Source organism: Rana temporaria, chromosome 11, assembly GCF_905171775.1.
Source record: "Rana temporaria chromosome 11, aRanTem1.1, whole genome shotgun sequence".
Lineage (NCBI taxonomy): Eukaryota > Metazoa > Chordata > Amphibia > Anura > Ranidae > Rana > Rana temporaria.
This window is the reverse complement of record NC_053499.1, coordinates 8,598,053-8,621,726: the sequence shown is the minus strand read 5'-3', so window position 1 is coordinate 8,621,726 and position 23,674 is coordinate 8,598,053. Positions and strand designations below refer to the sequence as shown.

Below are 23,674 nucleotides of genomic sequence, written 5' to 3'. Positions count from 1 at the left end.
CCCCATCCTGTCCCGTACTCCCCATCCTGTCCCGTACTCCCCATCCTGTCCTGTGCTCCCCATCCTGTCCCGTGCCCCCCATCCTGTCCTGTACTCCCCATCCTGTCCCGTGCTCCCCATCCTGTCCCATGCTCCCCATCCTGTCCCGTGCCCCCCATCCTGTCCTGTACTCCCCATCCTGTCCCGTGCTCCCCATCCTGTCCCATGCCCCCCATCCTGTCCCGTGCCCCCCATCCTGTCCCGTGCTCCCCATCCTGTCCTGTGCTTCCCATCCTGTCCCGTGCCCCTCATCCTGTCCCGTGCCCCCCATCCTGTCCCGTACTCCCCATCCTGTCCCGTACTCCCCATCCTGTCCCGTGCTCCCCATCCTGTCCCGTGCTCCCCATCCTGTCCCGTGCTCCCCATCCTGTCCCGTATGCTGGTGCGGGTACTGCTGGTGCTGGGGTATTAATGCTGGTGTGGGTACTGCTGGTGCTGGTGGGTATTAATGCTGGTGCTGGAACTGATGGTGGGTATTAATGCTGGTGCGGGTGCTGCTGGCGGGTATTAATGCTGGTGTGGGTACTGCTGGCAGGTATTAATGCTGGTGTGGGTACTGCTGGCGGGTATTAATGCTGGTGTGGGTACTGCTGGCGGGTATTAATGCTGGTGCGGGGGCTGCTGGCGGGTATTAATGCTGGTGTGGGTACTGCTGGCGGGTATTAATGCTGGTGTGGGTACTGCTGGTGCTGGCGGGTATTAATGTTGGTGTGGGTACTGCTGGCGGGTATTAATGTTGGTGTGGGTACTGCTGGTGCTGGCGGGTATTAATGCTGGTGTGTGTACTGCTGCCTAGATCCCCCGAGATGCTGAAGTGTGACAGGAAGCATGTGGCTGCAGTAGAGAGCAGAGCGGATGCTTCCTGTTTCTGTCATAGGCAGAGTGCACTCCTCCTGTGAAGAGGCGGAACTACACAGAAAGCATCGGCTCCGTTCTTCACAGTGACAGCTGACTTACACTGCACACTGCCCGCCGCTGAGTCGCTGACTGATATCGGGACTGATCGCGCAGCACTCTGTCTCTGTGAGGGAGCCGCACCGCACAGCACTGGCACAATGCACAGCAAACTTTGTGATATCTGAATGATGCTTGGCTGGGGTCGCTAGGCAGGTGGGGCCCCCCAGGCAAGTGGGGCCCCCGACAGGGTGACCACATTTCCAAACTGCCATTCAGGGACACCCCCCCCCCCTTCCTAAAAAAAGATAACTTTTTATAAAAAAAAAATTGTGACCCCCCCCCCCATGGTTTTTACCGGTTCATCCTGGGACCTGTAGTTCTTCACTAGTTGGGGGGGGGGGTCGCATCTTCAGCTCTGAGGGGTTCATGGTGGGTCCTGTAGTCCTTCACTTTTGGGGGTCACATTCCCCCCAAAAGTGAAGGACTACAAGTCCCAGCATGAACTCCTAATATCTAAGGGTGTGATCCCATAGATTTCACAGGTTTATGCTGGGACCTGTAGTTCTTCACTCTTTGGGGGGCAGGGGGTCTCACATCTTCAGCTCTGGGGGGGTTCATGCTGGGACCTGTAGTCCTTAACTTTGGGGAGGTCACACCCCCCTAAAGTAAAGGACTACAAATCCCAGCATGAACCGATGATATCTAAAGATGTGACCCCCATCCCCCCCAATTTTGAAACTTCCAGCAAGAACCCATGAGATCTAAGGGTGTGACCCCATAGATTTCACAGATGTATGCTGGGACCTGTAGTTCTTCACTAGTTTGGGGGGGTGTCACATCTTAAGCTCTGAGGGGTTCATGCTGGGACCTGTGTCAGTTTCATTCCGGGACACTGTATTGTCCCAGAGTGAAGGTGCCCGGGACAGACCTGCAGAATGCGGGACGGTCCCGGGCAATCCGGGACACGTGGTCACCCTAGGCCCCCCTGGGCAACTTCCCAGCGTGCCCATGCGGCCCTGATCCTATGCTCTCCCCCATGCTCCCTGGTCTTGTCCTCTTCACACCCCTGGCAGGAGATACAGCTTCCCTGACTCAGGAAAAAGTCATGTTGACAATGTAGCTGAATGTTGTGGCATATGAATCAGGTGACACTTACGTTAAACAGGTGCGTGACGTGACTTATAACAGCGACACAGGGCAATGACTCGGCGAGTGTTATTACAGCTTGTAATCTGCTCTAAAAATACTTCCCTTCCTGAGATGTAAGCGATGTTAATCTGTCATCACAGAAAAGCCTCCTCCTCCTACTCCTCGCTGTCTGCCTGTTAGTGTTCAAGTTTCTCAGAATGACCCAGCTTCTATAGCGAGTCTGAGCAAAACATCCTGCCTGGAAGAGCTCAGAGTACGAGAGGAAGGAGACTGGGCAACATCACAGAGACATCTGTAGGCCAATCCAACTCCTGGAATCACCTGCACTAGTACTGAACTTACCCCCCAGAGACCTGGGTGTACCTACTGTAGAGCAGAACCTTCTTCAGGACGGAAATTAACTCCCACAAGTCTGGGAGGTAGTAGACCAAAACCTCCCACAAATCTGGAGGTGGAGCCATACCTTTCTACCTCAATAGTGGGAGGAGAACAGGACTTACCTCTTACAAGGCTGGGGGTGGAATAGAACTTACCTCCCACAAAGCTGGGAGCAGATCAGAACTCTTCTCCCACAGGACTGGGGGTAGAACATAAGATTAGCTCCTGCTGGACCAGGAGCAGGCAAGACTAAGCTCTCTCGGGACTTGGAGTACTGTCACACTACGCTCCCTTAGGACTGGGAGTGGAATAAGACTAGGCTTCATCAGGACTGGGAGGAGAACAAAGACTGAGCTCCCTCAGAACTGGGAGAAGAACCAAGACTAAGCTCCTTCAGGACTGGGAGAAGAACCAAGACTAAGCTCCTTCAGGACTGGGAGAAGAACCAAGACTAAGCTCCTTCAGGGCTGGGAGAAGAACCAAGACTAAGCTCCTTCAGGACTGGGAGAAGAACCAAGACTAAGCTCCTTCAGAAGTGGGAGAAGAACCAAGACGAAGCTCCTTCAGAAGTGGGAGAAGGACCAAGACTAAGCACCTTTAGAAGTGGGAAAAGAATCAAGACTAAGCTCCTTCAGAAGTGGGAGAAGAACCAAGACTAAGCTCCTTCAGAACTGGGAAGAGAACCAAGACAAAGCTCCTTCAGGACTGGGAGAAGAACCAAGACTAAGCTCCTTCAGAACTTGGAGAAGAACCAAGGCTAAGCTCCTTCAGAAGTGGGAGTAGAACCAAGACTAAGCTCCTTCAGAAGTGGGAGAAGAACCAAGACTAAGCTCCTTCAGAACTGGGAAGAGAACCAAGACAAAGCTCCTTCAGGACTGGGAGAAGAACCAAGACTAGGCTCCTTCAGAACTTGGAGAAGAACCAAGACTAAGCTCCTTCAGAACTTGGAGAAGAACCAAGACAAAGCTCCTTCAGGACTGGGAGAAGAACCAAGACTCCCTTGAGAGTGGAAGTAGAACAAGGTTAGCCTACCAAGGGTCTCAGAATAGGAAAGAATTTACCAACCTATAGTATTCGACCCACTGTAAATAGGTTTTGGCCTGTCCATCTAACACTTGGATCTTTAATTCACGTGTTTGACCCCCTTACAACTGGGTTTACCTCAGGACTTTCCTCACCTCTTAAACTTGCTTTGGTCAAGACTGGGCTCACGTGTTGGAATTGCCCCCCCTTAAGACTGGGCTTACCTACCAAACTTCCAATTTAACTAGCTTTAGGACTGATTTGACTAAATCTGGTCTTCAGTGAAGGAACAATGTCCGTCTCTGGCTCATTAGGTAAGCTTTTCCCTATACTCCCACATTGCCCAAACTGTTTTTGTGAACATTTTTAGAATTGACCCTCAAATTCTAATGTCATTAGCCATTCGGGGGCCCTTAATACCATTGGCCAACTTTACGTAAGACATCTATGGCCAATCCTTGGCAATTGTAGAGCACGTCCCGCACTGGTACCTTCATTTACACACATTTCACCCAACAAAACATCTGTCTATGCTTATTTTGTCATTTTCTTTTCTTTTAACTCATCTTTTGTTTAAATTGGGTCAAAAGTTTTAAAGTTTCCTAAAAAAAAAAAATGTTTTAACTTTTATTATGTGGCAGATGAATTGGAAATATACAAGATGCTAAGTGGCAAACCTTTTCTTGCCAGCTGATGGCTACTTCCATTTTACTCCCGGGTTCCATGGGACTCCAGGGTTCCTCCAGAGGTTGCTATTGGTTCCTGGAGCAATTTCTGCCTCTCAGATAAGTTCCCACTGATACCATTGGGCCAGATTCACGTAGAACTGCGGCGGCATAGCGTATCGTAGATACGTTACACCGCCGCAAGTTTTCATCGCAAGTGCCTGATTCACAAATCACTTGCAATGAAAACCTACGCTGGTGGCCTCCGGCGTAAGACCGCGTAATTTAAAGGGGCGTGTGCCATTTAAATTAGGCGCGCTCCTGCGCCGGACCTCCTGCGCATGCTCTGTTTCGAAATTCCCGCTGTGCTTTGCGCGAACTGACGTCATTTTTTCGAACGGCGACGTGCGTAGCGTACTTCAGTATTCCCGGACGTCTTACGCAAACGACGTGAATTTTAAAATTTCGACGCGGGAACGACGGCCATACTTTAAACAGCACATACGTGTGCTGTGTAAAGTTAGGGCACCCAAAGCGACGACTAAATTTGCGACGGGAAACTAGACTAGCAGCGACGTAGCGAACGCGAAAATCCGTCGTGGATCGCCGTAACTCCTAATTGGCATACTCGACGCTGGTTTACGACGCGAACTCCCCCCAGCGGTGGCCGCGGTACTGCATCCTAAGATCCGACAGTGTAAAACAATTACACCTGTCGGATCTAAGGGCTATCTATGCGTAACTGATTCTATGAATCAGCCGCATAGATACTCTGAGAGATACGACGGAGTATCTGAGACGTAATGACGTAAATATACGCTACTTTGCCCAGCCGTGCCATTCTGCCGACGTAAATCTACAGGAGCCGGTCGGGAACCGGTTAATGACCACAATAAGTTGTAGATATATAGCCAGATTCAGAAAGACTGGCTTAAGTTTGTGCGGGCGTAGCGTATCTCAGATACACTACGCAGCCGTAACTTAGAGAGGCAGGTACCGTATTCACAAAGAACTTGCGTCCTAAGTTACGGCGGCGTAGTGTAAATGGGCCGGCGTAAGCCCGCGTAATTCAAAGTAGGCTGGTAGTGGGCGTGTTGTATGTTAATGAATCGTGACCCCACGTAAATGACGTGCCTAACGAACGGTGCATGCGCCGTCCGTGGACGTATCTCAGTGCGCATGCTCAAAATCACGCCGCAAATAGTTAATGCTTTCGACGTGAACGTAACCTACGCTCAGCCCCATTCACGTACGACATGAAATTCGACGGCTGTTCCGATGTCCATACTTAACATTGGCTGCGCCATCTTTTTGGTGGTTTATCTTTACGCCTGAAAAACGCCTTATGTAAACAGCGTATCGGGCGCAAGTACGTTCGTGAATAGGCGTATCTTGCTCTTTTACATATTCTAGGCGTAAATCAGCGTACACGCCCCTAGCGGCCAGCGTAAATATGCAGCTAAGATACGACGGCGTAGGAGACTTACGCCGGTCGTATCTTAGCAACATTTAAGCGGACCTCAGTTTGAGAATACACTTAAAGATACGACGGCGCGGATTCGGACTTACGACGGCGTATCTACTGATACGCCGTCATAAGTGTTACTGAATCTGGCTAAATGTAATTTTTAGCAGGGGTTCCCTGAGACCAGAAGGTTCTTTTTAAGGCTTCCTCCATGTTGAAGAGGTTGAGAACGGCTGTTTTAGATGGTCAGTTATCGTCATGGTATCACGAGTATTTAGTGCACTTGTACGTTTTCTATTTTGCCTCTGACGTCGACCTTTTATTATGTTGAGTCTGGCTATATCTGGGCCATCTTTTCTTTTATCTGTTCCATTTTTCCTGTATGTATTGCCAATTTCAGAATCTCCTCTTAAACACTGAGCTCTTCTCCTTTACACTTCCGGATTTGCTCTTATGACACTTGTTGGGTTTCCTGTGGCGGTTGTTGGGTAACTGAGCAGGGCGAGAGGTTGGATTTGTTCAGCAGTGGTGTCACTTCTATCTCGTTGGCAGCACACATAATAATCATATATCATTCCTATACACGTGTAACAGTAAAGAGCCAGCATGCGCGTTGGCCGTGGCTCTTGGGTTGATGTGACCGTCCTGCTGGACGGTTGCCAGCTCTCTTATGCCTACACTTGCCTCTATGGGATGTCACATTCCTGGGAGACGACAGTTATTGTACAGACATCTTCTGGAATGTACAAGGGCCTCTTCTGCATGAAAGAGATATATGGAGGCTGCAGTTCAGCCTCCATACATTCGTGTGAAGAAACCTCATAAAAAAACATTTATCGGCCCTCCTCTTCTGAAGGCTTAGTGATACAGAATAACATAATTCAGTAAGTATTCATAACATTGGTATAGAGTTTCCCAATCTTTAATGCACTGTTATGTCCCGATTTTTTATATATATACAGTATATATATATATATGTATATATATACACATACACACGTATATATACACATACACGCATATGAACATTAATGGGATCCCAGTCTACGACCGTAGGCAGGGCCTGACTTAGCATTGGGCTTGACACGGCTCAAGCCCATGGTCCCCAGCCAATAGGGGGCCTCCGGGAGGAGGAAGAAGCAGGAAGAGCCATGCAGTTGTGGATGAAGAGGTAATATCGCGTCCCCCCCCCCCGCTCAACAACTCTGATCTCAACAACTTCGATTCCCCCTGCCTCTCGGCTCTAGGGGGCCCCTTCAATCAACTCAAGCCCAGGTGTGCCCCCACCACCCTAAGTCCTGCCCTGACTGTAGGGTTCAATATTGAGTTGGCCCACCCTTTGCAGCTATAACAGCTTCAACTCTTATCGGCTCTAGGGGGCCCCTTCAATCAACTCAAGCCCAGGCGCCCCCACCACCCTAAGTCCTGCCCTGACCGTAGGGTTCAATATTGAGTTGGCCTACCCTTTGCAGCCTTTAACAGCTTCAACTCTTCTCGGCTCTAGGGGGCCCCTTCAATCAACTCAAGCCCAGGTGCCCCCACCACCCTAAGTCCTGCCCTGACTGTAGGGTTTAATATTGAGTTGGCCCACCCTTTGCAGCTATAACAGCTTCAACTCTTCTCGGCTCTAGGGGGCCCCTTCAATCAACTCAAGCCCAGGCGCCCCCACCACCCTAAGTCCTGCCCTGACCGTAGGGTTCAATATTGAGTTGGCCTACCCTTTGCAGCCTTTAACAGCTTCAACTCTTCTCGGCTCTAGGGGGCCCCTTCAATCAACTCAAGCCCAGGTGCCCCCACCACCCTAAGTCCTGCCCTGACTGTAGGGTTCAATATTGAGTTGGCCCACCCTTTGCAGCTATAACAGCTTCAACTCTTCTCGGCTCTAGGGGGCCCCTTCAATCAACTCAAGCCCAGGCGCCCCCACCACCCTAAGTCCTGCCCTGACCGTAGGGTTCAATATTGAGTTGGCCCACCCTTTGCAGCTATAACAGCTTCAACTCTTCTGGGAAGGCCGTCCACAAGGTTTAGGAGGGTGTCTATGGGAATGTTTGACCATTCTTTCATAAGCACATTTGTGAGGTCAGGCTCTGATGTTGGACAAAAAGGCCAGTCAATTTCCTCCACTCCAAACTCGCTCATCTATGTCTTTATGGCAGGATTAACAGGCAATAAATGGGATCAACAGTTAATAAAATGGTTACAGGAGGAGCAAAAAAAAAAAAGGAAAAAGCTGTTTTAATGCTATTGAAAGACTGTAGCACATGGAATTTTTGATTTTGCCCAGAGTTCCACTTTAAAGTTTCGGCACTGGCATGATTAGTTAGAGCCGGCAGGAGCATCTGCGAGAAAATTTCGAGTTTTCTGGTAGGCACACTGACCCCATTGCTAGCTGGGTGTGGGGTTTTCTTATCACACTGACACCAATGCCGGCTGGGATGTGCTTATCATATGAACCAATACTGACACCAACACTTGCTTGTAGAAACATCAATGCTGGACGGGAGGGGGAGGGGGGGGGGTCATAGAATACTTTAAGATCAGTAACAGTATTCAAAGTTGGCAAGTGATACAGAGAAGGGTAGCAGAGGGCCCCATGACCATTGCCCCTATGATCTGTAATTAGGTCTCTCTGAGCACCAGAGAGTAGGAAGAGATGGAATTTATATCCCTTTGGCATTTCCATGGGATGATGTGAGGCCAGGTGGTTGGCTACAAGGATCTCTAGACAGACTCCACACCACTCGGACAGCCGCGGCGCCGTCCGGCGGCCATTTTTCAGGTTATTATTACAGTGACAGTACTTAACTTGGGGGGCACACACTAAAATTGGGGGGTCGTGGCCCCCTCAGGCCCCACCCTGGTGACGCCATTGCTCCACAGAGGAAATCCAGGAGTCTCTGATCTGGATTCTTAGGTGGCAGATGATCCTCTAGGGTTGGCTGAAGAAGTTGGGCCACCCCACTGGAAGGGCAATACTACTGGACCATTTGGCACAGTTACTGGAAGCTTACAAGGAAGCTCCTTGCTCTTACGCTCTCATTCAGCAGCCTGCAACTATGTTGGAAGAGCCAACACCTAGTAACAGCCCATGGGCCTAGCCACTGCTGTCCCATCAGGCATGGTCTCTCTGAGCACCAGTGTTGCCAACCTACCAGATTCAAATTTACTGGCACGACACCCATAATTTACTGGCGCGGCCACGTTTTTACTTGCATTTCACAAAAGTTACTAAATTAAATTTTTAGGTGCAAATTTCAGTATTTAGGCTTCAAACAAGTACGCTAGGCAAATAGCAATGTGATTTAAAAAAAACATATTTTTGTTATTTTCGATATAATAAGGGCAAATTATTTAGTCACATCGCCCCCTGCCTCCATCCCCCTCTGCCACCAACACCGCCTGCCTTCACCCCCCTCTGCAGGGCCACAATCTCCCTCTGCCTCCAATCTCCCCCAGGCCCACTGCCTCCAATCACCCCCTACCTCCATCGTCCCCTGCCTCCATCTCCCTCTGCGGTGCCACCAAAAACCCCTGTCTCCATCTACCACCCTCTGCGGTGCCACCATTCCCCTCTGCGGTGCCACCAACACCCCCTGCCTCCAATCACCCCCTGCCACTAACACTCCCTACCTCCAATCTCCCCCTGCCTCCATTGCCCCCTGCCTCCATCCCCCTCTGCGCAGGCCCGTCGCTACAGGACAGGCAAAACAAACAATTGCTTGGGGCCCCGAGCTGGCCTGGGGCCCCCAACTTCCACTTCTCAGGCTGTAGCATGGCCGAGCTCTTCTTCCTTCCTCCTGGAGTCCTGTCAGTCCAGCTGGGTACCACGCGTGGTACAGGAGATTCAGTTTCCTGTTCCTGGCCGGTCTGACAGTAAGTGCACACTGAGTGCACGCTTCCTTTCAGTCCAGCCGGGAACACAGGAAACGGAATCTCCTGTACCGTGCGATACCCGGCCCAGCCCGGGCACTATCCGATAGGGGACTTTGAACAGGAGGAAGAGGAGCTCGGCCACACTACAGTGGCAGCCTACAGTGAAGAAGGGGAGATGAGAATAGAAAAACATAGGGACTAGGGAGGGGGGAGGAGTAAGAACATGGGGGTAAAAAATTAGTGTAGCGCTAACGTAGGCTTTGCGTGTGGGGGGTGCGCTTGGGAGCCCCCATTTTTCTTGGGGCCCCAGAATTCCTTCAAACGGCCCTGCCTCTGCGGTGCCACCGCAGCCACCATCACCCCCTGCCTTCAATCTCTATGCGCAGTTCCAAGCCAAACCGATCTCGGCCAATTTTACTGGCACATTTCCGCAACCACGGATATTTACGAACGGGGGAAAAAAGTGCCAATCTTTACGAACTGTCCGTAAAAATACAGACAGTTGGCAACACTGCTGAGCACCAGAGTGTGGGAAGAGGTGGAATTGATATCCCTTTATCATGTCCGTGGGATGATGGGAGCCCAGGGAATTGTGGAATTGGAGTAAAAGGAGTTTGTGCCCACCACTGATCATAGTGGATACCCCAGCTACAGTTACGTTTTGGTTTCTGGGTTCAGGTACTCTTTAAGCTGCGTATACAGTCAGATTTGCCAGAGCCAAAAAATGTATCAGCAGCAGTATAGCCGTGACTGGATAGAAAAGAGAATTGCACCACTTTAGTGATTCTGCAATATTTTGTAACCACAGACTAAATAAAATTAGATATGAAAATATGAATGTGGTTTTGTGTGCACAGTTGGCCTGAGGCCATTAAAGTGGGAGATTCTTCCTATATGTCTCATTATTACTGGTACAGAAAGTGATGGGAAATCCAAAATGTTATGCCCCGTACACACGAGCGGTTTTCCCGTCGGAAAAGAAAAACGATGGTTTTCCTGACGGAATTCCTGTCAAGCCTGCCTTGCATACACACGGTCACACAAAAGTCCGGTGAACTTTTGACTGCCAAGAACGCCGGTGACGTAAAAGACTACGACGAGCCGACAAAATGAAGTATTATGCTTCCGAGCGTTCATTGAATTGTTTAAGAGCATGCATGTTTTTTTTTTCACGTCGAAAAAGCATACAGACGAGCGGTTTTCCTTCTAGAATTTTTTCCTGCGGGGAAAAAAGAGATCCTGCTCTCTTTTTTTCCCCAGCAGTTTTCCTATTGGTAAAAGTCTGATGGAGCATACACACGGCCGGGATTCCCGGCCAAAAGCTCTCATCAGACTTTTTGCTACAGGAAAACTCTGGCCAACTGTGTCAAAGTGTTCCCACTCTGGCCAGTTGCATCAAAGTGATCCCACTCTGGCCAACTGTGTCAAAGTGATTCCTCTGTGGCCAACTGTGTCAAAGTGATCCCACTCTGGCCAGTTGCATCAAAGTGATCCCACTCTGGCCAACTGTGTCAAAATGATTCCTCTGTGGCCAACTGTGTCAAAGTGATCCCACTCTGGCCAGTTGCATCAAAGTGATCCCACTCTGGCCAACTGCATCAAAGTGATCCCACTCTGACCAACTGCATCAAAGTGATCCCACTCTGACCAACTGCATCAAAGTGATCCCACTCTGGCCAACTGCATCAAAGTGATCCCACTCTGGCCAACTGCATCAAAGTGATCCCACTCTGACCAACTGCATCAAAGTGATCCCACTCTGACCAACTGCATCAAAGTGATCCCACTCTGTCCAACTGTGTCAAAGTGATCCCACTCTGGCCAACTGCATCAAAGTGATCCCACTCTGGCCAACTGCATCAAAGTGATCCCACTCTGACCAACTGCATCAAAGTGATCCCACTCTGACCAACTGCATCAAAGTGATCCCACTCTGTCCAACTGTGTCAAAGTGATCCCACTCTGGCCAACTGTGTCAAAGTGATTCCTCTGTGGCCAACTGTGTCAAAGTGATCCCACTTTGGCCAACTGTGTCAAAGTGATCCCACTCTGGCCAACTGTGTCAAAGTGATTCCTCTGTGGCCAACTGTGTTAAAGTGATCCCACTCTGGCCAACTGCATCAAAGTGATCCCACTCTGGCCAACTGCATCAAAGTGATCCCACTCTGGCCAACTGTGTGAAAGTGATTCCTCTGTGGCCAACTGTGTCAAAGTGATCCCACTCTGGCCAACTGTGTCAAAGTGATCCCACTCTGGCCAACTGTGTCAAAGTGATCCCACTCTGGCCAACTGTGTCAAAGTGATTCCTCTGTGGCCAACTGTGTTAAAGTGATCCCACTCTGGCCAACTGCGTCAAAGTGATCCCACTCTGGCCAACTGTGTCAAAGTGATCCCACTATGGCCAACTGCTTAAAAGTGATCCCACTCTGGCCAACTGCTTAAAAGTGATCTCACTCTGGCCAGCTACATCAAAGTGATCCCACTCTGGCCAACTGTGTCAAAGTGATCCCACTCTGGACAACTGTGTCAAAGTGATCCCACTCTGGCCAACTGTGTCAAAGTGATCTCACTATGGCCAACTGTGTCAAAGTGATCCCACTCTGGCTAACTGCTTCAAAGTGATCCCACTCTGGCCAACTGTGTCAAAGTGATCCCACTATGGCCAACTGCTTAAAAGTGATCCCACTCTGGCCAACTGCTTAAAAGTGATCTCACTCTGGCCAGCTACATCAAAGTGATCCCACTCTGGCCAACTGTGTCAAAGTGATCCCACTCTGGACAACTGTGTCAAAGTGATCCCACTCTGGCCAACTGTGTCAAAGTGATCTCACTATGGCCAACTGTGTCAAAGTGATCCCACTCTGGCTAACTGCTTCAAAGTGATCCCACTCTGGCCAACTGTGTCAAAGTGATCTCACTATGGCCAACTGTGTCAAAGTCATCCCACTCTGGCCAACTGCTTAAAAGTCATCCCACTCTGGCCAACTGTGTCAAAGTGATCCCACTCTGGCCAACTGTGTCAAAGTGATCCCACTCTGGCTGACTGCTTAAAAGTGATCCCACTATGGCCAACTGTGTCAAAGCAATTTCACTCTAGGCAAAGTCACTGGAGCCTAGGCAAAGTCACTGGAGCCTAGACAAAGTCACTGGAGCCTAGGCAAAGTCACTGGAGCCTAGGCAAAGTCACTGGAGCCTAGGCAAAGTCACTGGAGCCTAGGCAAAGTCACTGGAGCCTAGGCAAAGTCACTGGAGCCTAGGCAAAGTCACTGGAGCCTAGACAAAGTCACTGGAGCCTAGGCAAAGTCACTGGAGCCTAGGCAAAGTCACTGGAGCCTAGGCAAAGTCACTGGAGCCAAAGGGTTGATTTTTCTTAATAAAAAGCGGAGCTTTTCCAAATAATACCATAGCTGTATATTGTGAAATGTCAGGAATGTTTCCACCACGATGTAGACTTGTAAAGTTACTTCAATATCCGCTTTTACATTAAAAACGCACAACACCCTAAAATAAAAATAACTCTTGTGACGATTTTCATGTTTTCGCTTCTCCTTTCCTTCCAGGCGAGATGCCCCGACACTTTCCACGCCTTAATATTTCGGAGGGGGATGAGCAGGTCCGGCTCCTGGCAGAGAAAGTCTTCGCCAAAGTTCTGCGAGAAGAGGACGGCAAGGATGGCTTCTCCCTGTTCACCGTCCCGGAGGAGGACTGTCCGATCGGGCAGAAAGAGGCCAAAGAGAGGGAACTGGAGAAAGAGATCGCCGAGCAGAAGTCTGCCGAAACCGTGAAAAGGTGGGAGCTTATGTGCCGGTCACTGATGTAGTCTTTATAGGGGGTGCATTGAGACAAGAGATCGAACCACCTAACCAAAAAATGATATTTTTATGTGTTCACCTTAACCGCTTGCCGACCGTAATCACTGTATACAGTACATATATTTGGCAAGGTGGCTTTCCTGTGCAGGATCACGTACCTGTACGTGATCCTGCACTTCCAGGTCTGGTGCGCGCACGCGCGCGCTGCCGGGCGACCCACTCCCGCTATGATCAGGGCCGATCCTAGGCAGGGTGCATTGCACCCAGGCGCCTGCAGAGGTGGGGGCGCCGAATATCTAACAGACTCTCTAACAGAAGCCCTCTCTGTGTCCATCACACCCCTCCAGGTCCCAATAAAGTACTCTGCTTCTCTTCCTGTATTTTGTTTATTGTTAAGAGATCATGTAAGGATCCCAGGGCAATGAAGACTTTGTGGGGGAGCATCTCTGTGGTTGAGTCATCGCCATAGAAACATCTGTAAAGGGGAGGGGTTAGTAAAACGACGACGCCCATGTGGGGGCGCCTGAAATATTTCTGCACCCAGGCGCCTGTGACCCTAGGATCGGCCCTGGCTATGATTGGACACAGCAGGAGCCAATCAGCAGCTCCGGCAGACTCCATGTCCACCGGGACCCGCCGATCGTTCAGGACAGAAGCAGAACGGCGGTCTGTCTATGTAAACAAGGCAGACTGTCGTTCTGTCAGTAAGGAAGGTAGTGATCCTGTGTTTCTGCAAAGCATGAACACGGATCTTTGCCTTCCTGTAGTACAAGCACCTCCCCCACGGTAACCAAGCACATTTTAGGCTAACCCTTTGATCGCCCTTGATGCTAACCCCCTTCCCTGCCAGTGTCATTAGTACAGTGACAGTGCATGTTTTCAGCACTGATCACTGTATTGGTGGCACTGGTCCCCAAAAAAGTTTCACTTAAGCCCTGTACACACGATCGGATATCTGATGGAATCTAATCCGATGGATTTTTTCATCAGATATCCGATGAAGCTGACTTTCATCAGTCTTGCCTACATGCCATCAGTTAAAAATCCTATCGCGTCAGAACGCGGTGACGTAAAACGCTACGACTTGCTGAGAAAAATGAAGTTCAGTGCTTCCGAGCATGCGTCGACTTGATTCTGAGCATGCGTGGATTTTTGACCGATGGACTTCCCCACAGACGATCGTTTTTTCCTATCGGTTTTTTATCCATAAGAAAAATTTAAAACATGTTCTATTTTTTTTCACCGATGGATAAAAAAACGATTTTCGTTTTCATCAGACGAACCAATCGTGTGTACAGGGCTTTAGTATTAGATTTATCCGCCGCAATGTAGTAGTCCCACCCTTACTACTAAAAAAAAATAAAATAAAAAATTCCATAAATTCCATTGGTTCCCGCTGCTGTCATTTAAATCCAGCGACAGGGGGGCCGGGAGGGGGGCAAGTCCTGCTGTCTGTGTCAATGGACGGAGCAGCAGGACTCGAGAGCGTGCCTCCAGGAGTTCCCCCAATGGAAAGCGGCTCTCCGTGGGGGCACGCGAGAAGAGGAGGAGCCAGGAGCGACACAGGGACCCCAGAAGAGGAGGATCGGGTGCGCTCTGTGCAAAACCCTTACACAGAGCAGGTAAGTATGACATGTTTGTAAATTAAACACTGATGGGGGGTACTGCTGTTGTTTTTTTGTTGTTTTTTTAATAAAAAAGTCTTAAGCCTCTGTAGAACAATGTGCACAACAAATCTGCACCCCTGGGTTATTAGGGTAATAAGAACTGCACCCCTGGGTTATTAGGGTAATAAGAACTACACCCCTGGGTTATTAGGGTAATAAGAACTGCACCCCTAGGTTATTAGGGTAATAAGAACTACACCCCTGGGTTATTAGGGTAGTAACAACTGCGCCCCTGGGTTATTAGGGTAATAAGAACTGCACCCCTGGGTTATTAGGGTAATAACAACTGCACCCCTGGGTTATTAGGGTAGTAACAACTGCACCCCTGGGTAATTAGGGTAATAAGAACTGCACCCCTGGGTTATTAGGGTAATAACAACTGCACCCCTGGGTTATTAGGGTAGTAACAACTGCACCCCTGGGTAATTAGGGTAATAACAACTGCACCCTGTGTTATTAGGGTAATAAGAACTGCACCCCTGGGTTATTAGGGTAATAAGAACTGCACCCCTGGGTTATTAGGGTAATAAGAACTGCACCCCTGGGTTATTAGGGTAATAAGAACTGCACCCCTGGGTTATTAGGGTAATAAGAACTGCACCCCTGGGTTATTAGGGTAATAACAACTGCACACCTGGGTTATTAGGGTAATAACAACTGCACCCCTGGGTTATTAGGGTAATAAGAACTGCACCCCTGGGTTATTAGGGTAATAACAACTGCACACCTGGGTTATTAGGGTAATAACAACTGCACACCTGGGTTATTAGGGTAGTAACAACTGCACCCCTGGGTTATTAGGTTATTAGAAAAGTGAAGATCATTTCTGGCTGATGTTGTCACGTAGTAAACAATTGTTTTATTGTTTTCCTAATGCAGTGATGAATTATGACATCATGTTCAGCTCAGCTGCCAGGTTTAAACTATAAACAGCCAGTAATCCTGTTGACAGTGTTTGATGTGATCTCCACGTCTCTTCTGGCAGCTAGTGACTGTTTTTATTTAGCAATGACCCCTGAAGGAGTTGCTGGGTTTTTAACGGGGCCTCCTCGCCCTCCTCGCCCTCCTCGCCTTCCTCGCCCTCCTCGCCCTCCTCGCCTTCCTGTTGACTTGCCTTGTTCCTGCAACCGCTCACTGGCCTACCGCCAGCACCCGACTAACACCCTATCAGCAAACTTTGAGCTATGTTGGCTCCTTTGGCATTGCGAGGGAAGGTTAGGGGGATCAGAATACCCAACAACGGCAGCAAAAATTCCCTATGCTCAGAAGTAACTTGTAGTAAACTCTGGCCCAGATTCAGGTACGAGTTGCGCTTTATTTTCGGAGGCACAGGGCAACGATTTTGCCCTGCGCCCCGCAAATAATTTGCGCTGCCCTCGATTCACGGAGCAGTAGCTCCGTAAATTGCGATGGCGCGCCGGCAAAATTGCCCGGCGTAAGCGCGCGCAATGTAAATGATCCCGCCGGGGGCGGGGATCATTTAAATTAGGCGCGCTCCCGCGCCGAGCGTACAGCGCATGCTCCGTCGGGAAACTTTCCCGACGTCCATTGCGGCAAATGACGTCGCAAGGACGTAATTTGCTTCAAAGTGAACGTGAATGGCGTCCAGCGCCATTCACGATTCACTTACGCAAACGACGTAAAATTCGAACGTAGCGACGCGGGAACGCCGGGTATCCTTTAGCATTGGCTGCGCCTGCTATTAGGATGTGTAACGTTACGCGAAACCCGACGTATGCAAACTACGTAATTTGCGTACGCAGGGCTCGCGCAATGTTGTGAATCGGTGTTAGTATGCAATTTGCATACTATACACAGATCACAATGGGAGCGCCCCCTAGCGGTCATCGCTAGAATGCAGCCTAAAATCTGCGTGGCATAAAAGCCTTATGCCACGCAGATTTTAGGCTGCAGTCGGCGTAACGAGTTCTCTGAATCAGGAGAACTCGTTCGCCGGCGCAAGTCAGCAATTGCGCTGCGTAACTATGGTTACACAGGCGCAATTGCTACCTGAATCTGGCCCTTTATTGTCAAAAGTATTGGGACACCTGCCTTTACACGCACATGGGCCCAGATTCACAAAGGACCTACGACGGCGTAACTCCACGTAGGCCGTCGTAAGTCCGAATGTGTGCCGTCGTATCTATGCACCTGATTCTTACAATCAGTTACGCATGAATTTTGCCTAGATACGAGCAGCGTAAGTCTCTTACGCCGTCGTATCTTGGGGTGCATATTTACGCTGGCCGCTAGGGGCGCTTCCATATATTTCCGCATCGAATATGCAAATGAGCTAGGTACGCCGATTCACGAACGTACGTGCGCCCGGCGTATCAAGATACGTCGTTTACGTAAGGCGTCTGACCGGCGTAAAGTTACCCCTCATAAAGCAGAGGTAAGTCATGTTAGGTATTGACGTCGGAAACGTCCGAACAGCGTCGTATTTTACGTCGTTTGCGTAAGTCGTCCGTGAATAGGGCTGGGTGTAGGCCTTCACGTCGACTAAGCATTGAGCGGGCGTAATTTACTTTGAAAATTCGACGTGATACTGAGCATGCGTGCGCATGCGCCGTTCGTTAAGCGCGTCATTTACGTGGGGTCACCAATCATTTACATACAACACGCCCCCTACCAGCCTAGTTTGAATTAGGCGGGCTTACGCCGGCCCATTTACACTACGCCGCCGTAACTTAGGGAGCAAGTTCTTTCAGAATACGGGACCTGCCGCTCTAAGTTACGGCGGCGTAGTGTATCTGAGATACGTTACGCCCGCCTAAAGATAGGCGCTTCTTTGTGAATCTGGCCCATGAGCTTTAATGGCATCCCAGTCTTATAGCTAGATTCACATAGATGGCCACAACTTTAAGGCGGAGTAGCTTAAGGCATTTAAGCTACGCCGCCGTAAGTTAGCGAGGCAAGTACATGATTCACAATGTATTTGCCTGCTAAGTTACGGCGGCATAGCCTAAAGCGGGTGGGCGTAAGGGCGCCTAATTCAAATTTGTCTGAGGGGGCGTGTTTTATGATAATGAGGCTTGACCCGACGTGATTGACGTTTTCTTTGAACTGCGCATGTGCCGGGCGCCTACATTTCCCAGTGTGCATTGCAGCTAAGTCCGCCACACAGGCCTATTGACGTAAACAACGTAAATCCCTATTCGCGGACGACTTACAAGCGCCACCTAGCGGCCAGCCTAAATATTGCAACCTAAGATAGGACGGCGCAAGCCGTCGTATCTTAGATATGTTTAAGCGTATCTCTGTTTAAGAATACACTTAAACATAGGTCGGCGCAGATTCTGAGTTAGGTCGGCGTATCTACTGATACGCCGACCTAACTCTACCTGAATCTAGCTATTAGTCTGTAGGGTTCAATATTGAGTTGGCTCCGCCCTTTGCAGCTATAACAGCTTCAACTCTTCTGGGAAGGCCGTGCACTCGGGCGGCAAGAGATTCTTGCCAAGAATCTCGTCAGGAAAAACAACGTTTTTTTTCCTGACGAGAACCTGGCCCGTGTGTACAGGGCTTAAGACTGGAATGCCATTATAGTTCATGTGCGTGGTAAAGGCAGGCGTCCCAATACTTTTGGTCATGTATCTGAAAAACAGAAGCAGGTAAGGCTCTGCAAAAAAAAATGTTTGTAAGTTATGGACGTGCAAAAAAATTGCTTATTTTATAGAAAAAGCGGAGGTGCACTTTAAGGCTGAGTGCACAAACATGTTATAGGAGAGGGCTGGTGCGTCCCAAAACTTTTGACAATATAGTGCATACATAACTGTCCCGATCAATAAATTCCCACACAATGTCACAGAGATAAAGATAGCTGTGAAATCTCTTGTAATGAGATTATAGAAGGGCAGAACCATCCCGGCTCAGGGTTCCCGGATCCCTCGGTGATGCGCCCAGACGATGGGCTGGAGATGTTGGGTCTCTATACGTTGTGTGATCTGTCCTCGGGGAGGAAGGAGCTGTGCCGGGAAAGGTACCGACTTATTTCATTCCCTGCCCTGGCTGCATCCCCCAGACATCAGATAACCCTTAGGTGCCTGTTGACAGGGCGGAGGAGGCTGAATCTGCTTCCATCCTATCCCTGCTGATTCTGCCCCACCCCCACACTCCACCCGCCCTGACTTGCACACACTGCTATGAAAGGGCTTTTAATGAAGGTGGCAGACTAAAAATGTAGAGGACCCAGCAGATGTAAATTCTGGTTGCCTGAGCCTAGGGGAGACCAACCTGGGGCCATAATTTTGAGTAACGGGCATATTGAACACCCCCTCTCTCTCACCCCCCTCTCTACTCCCCTCTGCCCTCTCATCCCCTCTCCCCTCTCTCTCTCCCTTCTCACCTTCCTTTCTCAAGCCCTTCTCTACTCTCCTCTCACCCCCTCTCTACTCCCCTCTCCCTCTCTCACCCTCCTTTCTCTATTTTTCTCTCTCACCCATCTCTTTCTCACCCCCTTTCTCTCTCACCCCCTCTCTCTTACTCCACCTCTCCCTCAGCCCTCTCTCTTACCCCCTCTCTCTCTCCCCTCTCTTTCGCACTCACGCGTCTCTCTTTTTCTGTCCCCCTCTCTTTCTTACTCCCCTCTCTCCCCCCTCACCCCCTCTCTCTCCCTCTCTATCACCCCCTCTCTCTATGACCCCCTCTCTACTCCCCTCTGCCCTCTCATCCTCTCTCTCTCTCACCCCTCTCTACTCCCCTCTCAACTTCCCTCTCCCTCTCTCACCCCCTTTCTACTACCCTCTCCCTCTCTCACCCCCCTTTCTACTCCCCTCTATCTCTCTCTCACCCTCCTCTCTCTATTTTTCTCTCTCACCCATCTCTTTCTCACCCCCCTTTTCTCTCTCACCCCCTCTCTCTTACTCCACCTCTCCCTCACCCCTCTCTCTTACCCACTCTCTCGCCCCTCTCTTTCGCACTCACCCGTTTCTCTTATTCTGTTCCCCCTCTCTTTCTTACTGCCCTCTCTCCCCCTCACCCCCTCTCTATCACCGCCCTCTCTCTCACCCCCTCTCTCTCACCCCCTCTCTCATCCCCTCTCTACTCCCCTCTGCCCTCTCATCCCCTCTCTCTCTGCCACCCTCCTCTCTCATCCCCCTCTCTACTCCCCTCTCCCTCTCTCACCCTCCTTTCTCTGTTTTTCTCTCTTACCCCCTCTCTCTTACTCCACCATCTCTCTTTCTCTGTCCCCCCTCTCTTTCTTACTCCCCTCTCTTCCCCCTCACCCCCTCTCTCTCTCCTCTTTTGCTTATCCCTCTCTCATGTGTGTTTGAGTTTTGGGGTGCACACCCTAATGCAATAGGCTGCGCACACCTATGACTGTGCTGTACATAGCCCGTGCAGATGGTAGAGCTGTGGGAGGGGCCTAACAGGCTCCACCTACTACAGGAATCCTGTAGAGAGCTACAGGAGGGGGCGGAGACAAGACCGGTCTCCCTGCACAAGGAGAGAGAGCAGCAGTGAGCGGTCTTTATAACAGGAAGGAAAAGTCTCACACTGGATTACTGCACAAATCTGGAAGAAATACACAAAGCTCACGAGATTCAAGAAGAAAACACCTGAGGAATGGATTTAACTGATATTTACCCGGAGTTTAGCTGTAATAGCTGTCAACAAATATGTTTTCTCTCAAACTGGCATAACCTGTATGGACTTTTTTTTATCTATCATTATTATTATTATTATATTTATATTATATATAATATAATATATTATTATTATTTGTTGCTTTACAGTTTACAAAAGAATAACTTGTAGAGTTTTTGCTCAGGTTCCACTTGAATTGCATTTTTGCATGAACTGTTTGCTTTGCTATCACTCCTTATAAGGGGTTCTTTGTAACATTCCCTCCCGGTGTTGTACATCCAGTGCTTTGGGAGTCGGAGGTTCACTAATGTGTATTAACAGATTAAAGTTCAACTCCAGGCTAAACAAATATTGTCTAGAATAGATCAGTGGATCTAGACAATACAACTAACCACGGTCTCCTTCCTCTTGGGCCTCCAGCCAGCTGCAGAGGCTCCCCTAGCCTCCACAGTGCCACTCAACCTCCCATACTGATCCACGGGGACCTTCAACTTCCCACAGTGCCACCCAACCTCCCATACTGATCCACAGGGACCTTCAACTTCCCACAGTGCCACTCAACCTCCCATACTGATCCACAGGGTCCTTCAACTTCCCACAGTGCCACCCAACCTCCCATACTGATCCACAAGGACCTTCAAATTCCCACAGGGACGCTCAACCTCCCATACTGATCCACAGGGACCTTTAAACTTCCACAGTGCCACTTAACCTCCCATACTGATCCACATGGACCTTCAACTTCCCACAGTGCCACTCAACCTCCCATACTGATCCACAGGGTCCTTCATTTCCCACAGTGCCACTCAACCTCCCATACTGATCCACATGGACCTTCAACTTCCCACAGTGCCACTCAACCTCCCATACTGATCCACAGGGACCTTCAACTTCCCACAGTGACACTCAACCTCCCATACTGATCCACAGGGACCTTCAACTTCCCACAGTGCCACTCAACCTCTGATACTGATCCACAGGGACCTTCAACTTCCCACAGTGCCAGTCAACCTCACATACTGATCCACAGGGACCTTCAACTTCCCACAGTGCCACTCACCCTCCCATACAGATCCACAGGGTCCTTCAAACTCCCATGATGCCACTCAACCCCCCCATACTGATCCATAGGGTCCTTCAAACTCCCACAGTGACACTCAACCTCCCATACCTATCCACAGGGACCTTCAAACTCCCACGATGCCACTCAACCTCCCATACTGATCCACAGAGACCTTCAACTTCCCACAGTGCCACTCAACCTCCCATACTGATCCACAGGGACCTTCAACTTCCCACAGTGCCACTCAACCTCCCATACTGATCCACAGGGACCTTCAACTTCCCACAGTGCCACTCAACCTCCCATACTGATCCACAGGGTCCTTCAAACTCCCACAGTGCCCCTAGGCCGCCGGCGTATGTCTTACTGCGACGTGCGTACGTACGTACGTTCGTGAATCGGCGTATCTTTCTCATTTACATATTCAACGTGTAAATCCACGTACACGCCCCTAGCGGCCAGCGTAAATATGCACATAAGATACGACAGCGTAGGAGACTTACATCGGTCGTATCTTAGCAACAGTGAGGTGTATCTCATTTTGAGAATGCACGCAAAGATACGACGGCGCTAATTCGGACTTACGACGGCGTATCTACTGATACGCCGTCGTAAGTCTCTCTGAATCTGGCTAACAGTGTGTGTGATCCGAGGCTGAAACTTTCGCTGCTTCCAGGAAAACGGGGATAATGTTGGCTGTGAGTGTGACGCTGTTTTATGACAATGTAATCTCTATGGAGTGCAGGTGCAGTCTGGGCACACCTATAATAAATGCAAATAGATGCGCTCCATGGGACTCGGCAACAGAGATAACATTCAACGATGTTTTTTTATTTGATATATTACACTTTTGAATGTTATCTCTGTTGCCGAGTCCCATGGAGTGCATCTATTCACAGATTGTTTAATCAATATACAATATACACCGTTGCACCTTTTTTAGCAATTATATTCTTTTCCTTTTTAGGGCCGTCCAACATGGATCCAGTAGGGACCGGCTTAACTTCAATCCATGTATGACAGCCCTAAAAAACGTATTTTTGAATAATAATAGTTGTCGGGGACAGTGGATGTACACAAGTAGATCTACCAGTCGAGTTCTGTACAGCCACCCTGTTGGGTTTTTCCTGGTCAATCAGCACTGTTGGCTATAGAGGGCAGCGCTGATCAAACTCCCCACTATGAGAACACAATAGCTCAGCGGGGTTGATTCCCCCATCCACCTCAAAAAATGCGAATGGGGGAATAAAGGTTTTTTTTTTTTTTTCGTGTAACCCACTAGTTTAAAAAAAAAAAAAAGGATTAATCTATTGGCCAAGTTCTGCTAGCCTGCTTGGTTCTACAAGCTATTTTATTAATTGACCTGGTATTTTAGTTTTTATTATGAAAAGATGATCCTGTTGGTTCTACAAGCTATTGTATTAATTTATATATTTTTTTTCTTTATTTTTTTTCTTTATTCTTTTATTTTATTTAGTATTTTATTTTGGTTTATTTTAGTTTAGTTTGTTTTTTATTATTTTATTAACAAAAGATTCTCAAGTTGTTCTAGCCTACTTATTTTATTAATTGATCTTCTATTTTCGTTTTTATTTTAATTTAGTTTATTTTAGTTTCGTTTTTTTTTTATTATGAAAAAATGATCCAGTTGGTTCTACAAGCTATTGTATTAATTGATATATATATTTTTCTTTTTTTTTTTCTAATTTAGTATTTTATTTTATTTTATTTTAGTTCATTTTGTATTATTTTATTAACAAAAGATACTAAAGTTGTTCTAGCCTGCTTATTTTATTAATTGATCTTCTATTTTAGTTTTTATTAAATTTAGTTTATTTTAGTTTTTATTTATTTGTTATTATTATGAGAAGATGATCCAGTTGGTTCTACAAGCTATTATATTAATTGATATATATATATTTTTTTATTTAGTATTTTATTTTATTTTTGTATTATTTTATTAACAAAAGATACTCAAGTTGTTCTAGCCTACTGGGTGCTAAAAGCTATTGAATTAGTTGGTATTCCTTTTTTTTCTCTTTTTTTTTTTTATA

The 23,674-nt window shown here is 48.6% G+C and overlaps 1 protein-coding gene across 4 annotated transcripts in view; it reads left to right on the top strand.

Annotated features, from left to right (window-relative positions):
• Positions 1 to 23,674, top strand: part of AMPD3 (adenosine monophosphate deaminase 3) — a 61,038-nt gene that overhangs the window by 4,470 nt on the left and 32,894 nt on the right. For 2 of the 4 annotated variants that reach the window (XM_040327971.1, XM_040327972.1), the window contains exon 2: positions 13,050 to 13,278. In XM_040327971.1, the coding sequence (XP_040183905.1) occupies positions 13,055 to 13,278 (224 nt within the window). In that variant the 5' untranslated portion in view covers positions 13,050 to 13,054. Of the gene's footprint in view, positions 1 to 2,277; positions 3,801 to 13,049; positions 13,279 to 23,674 lie in introns of those variants that run through there. The other 2 variants (XM_040327973.1, XM_040327970.1) reach the window with 2 other exon arrangements.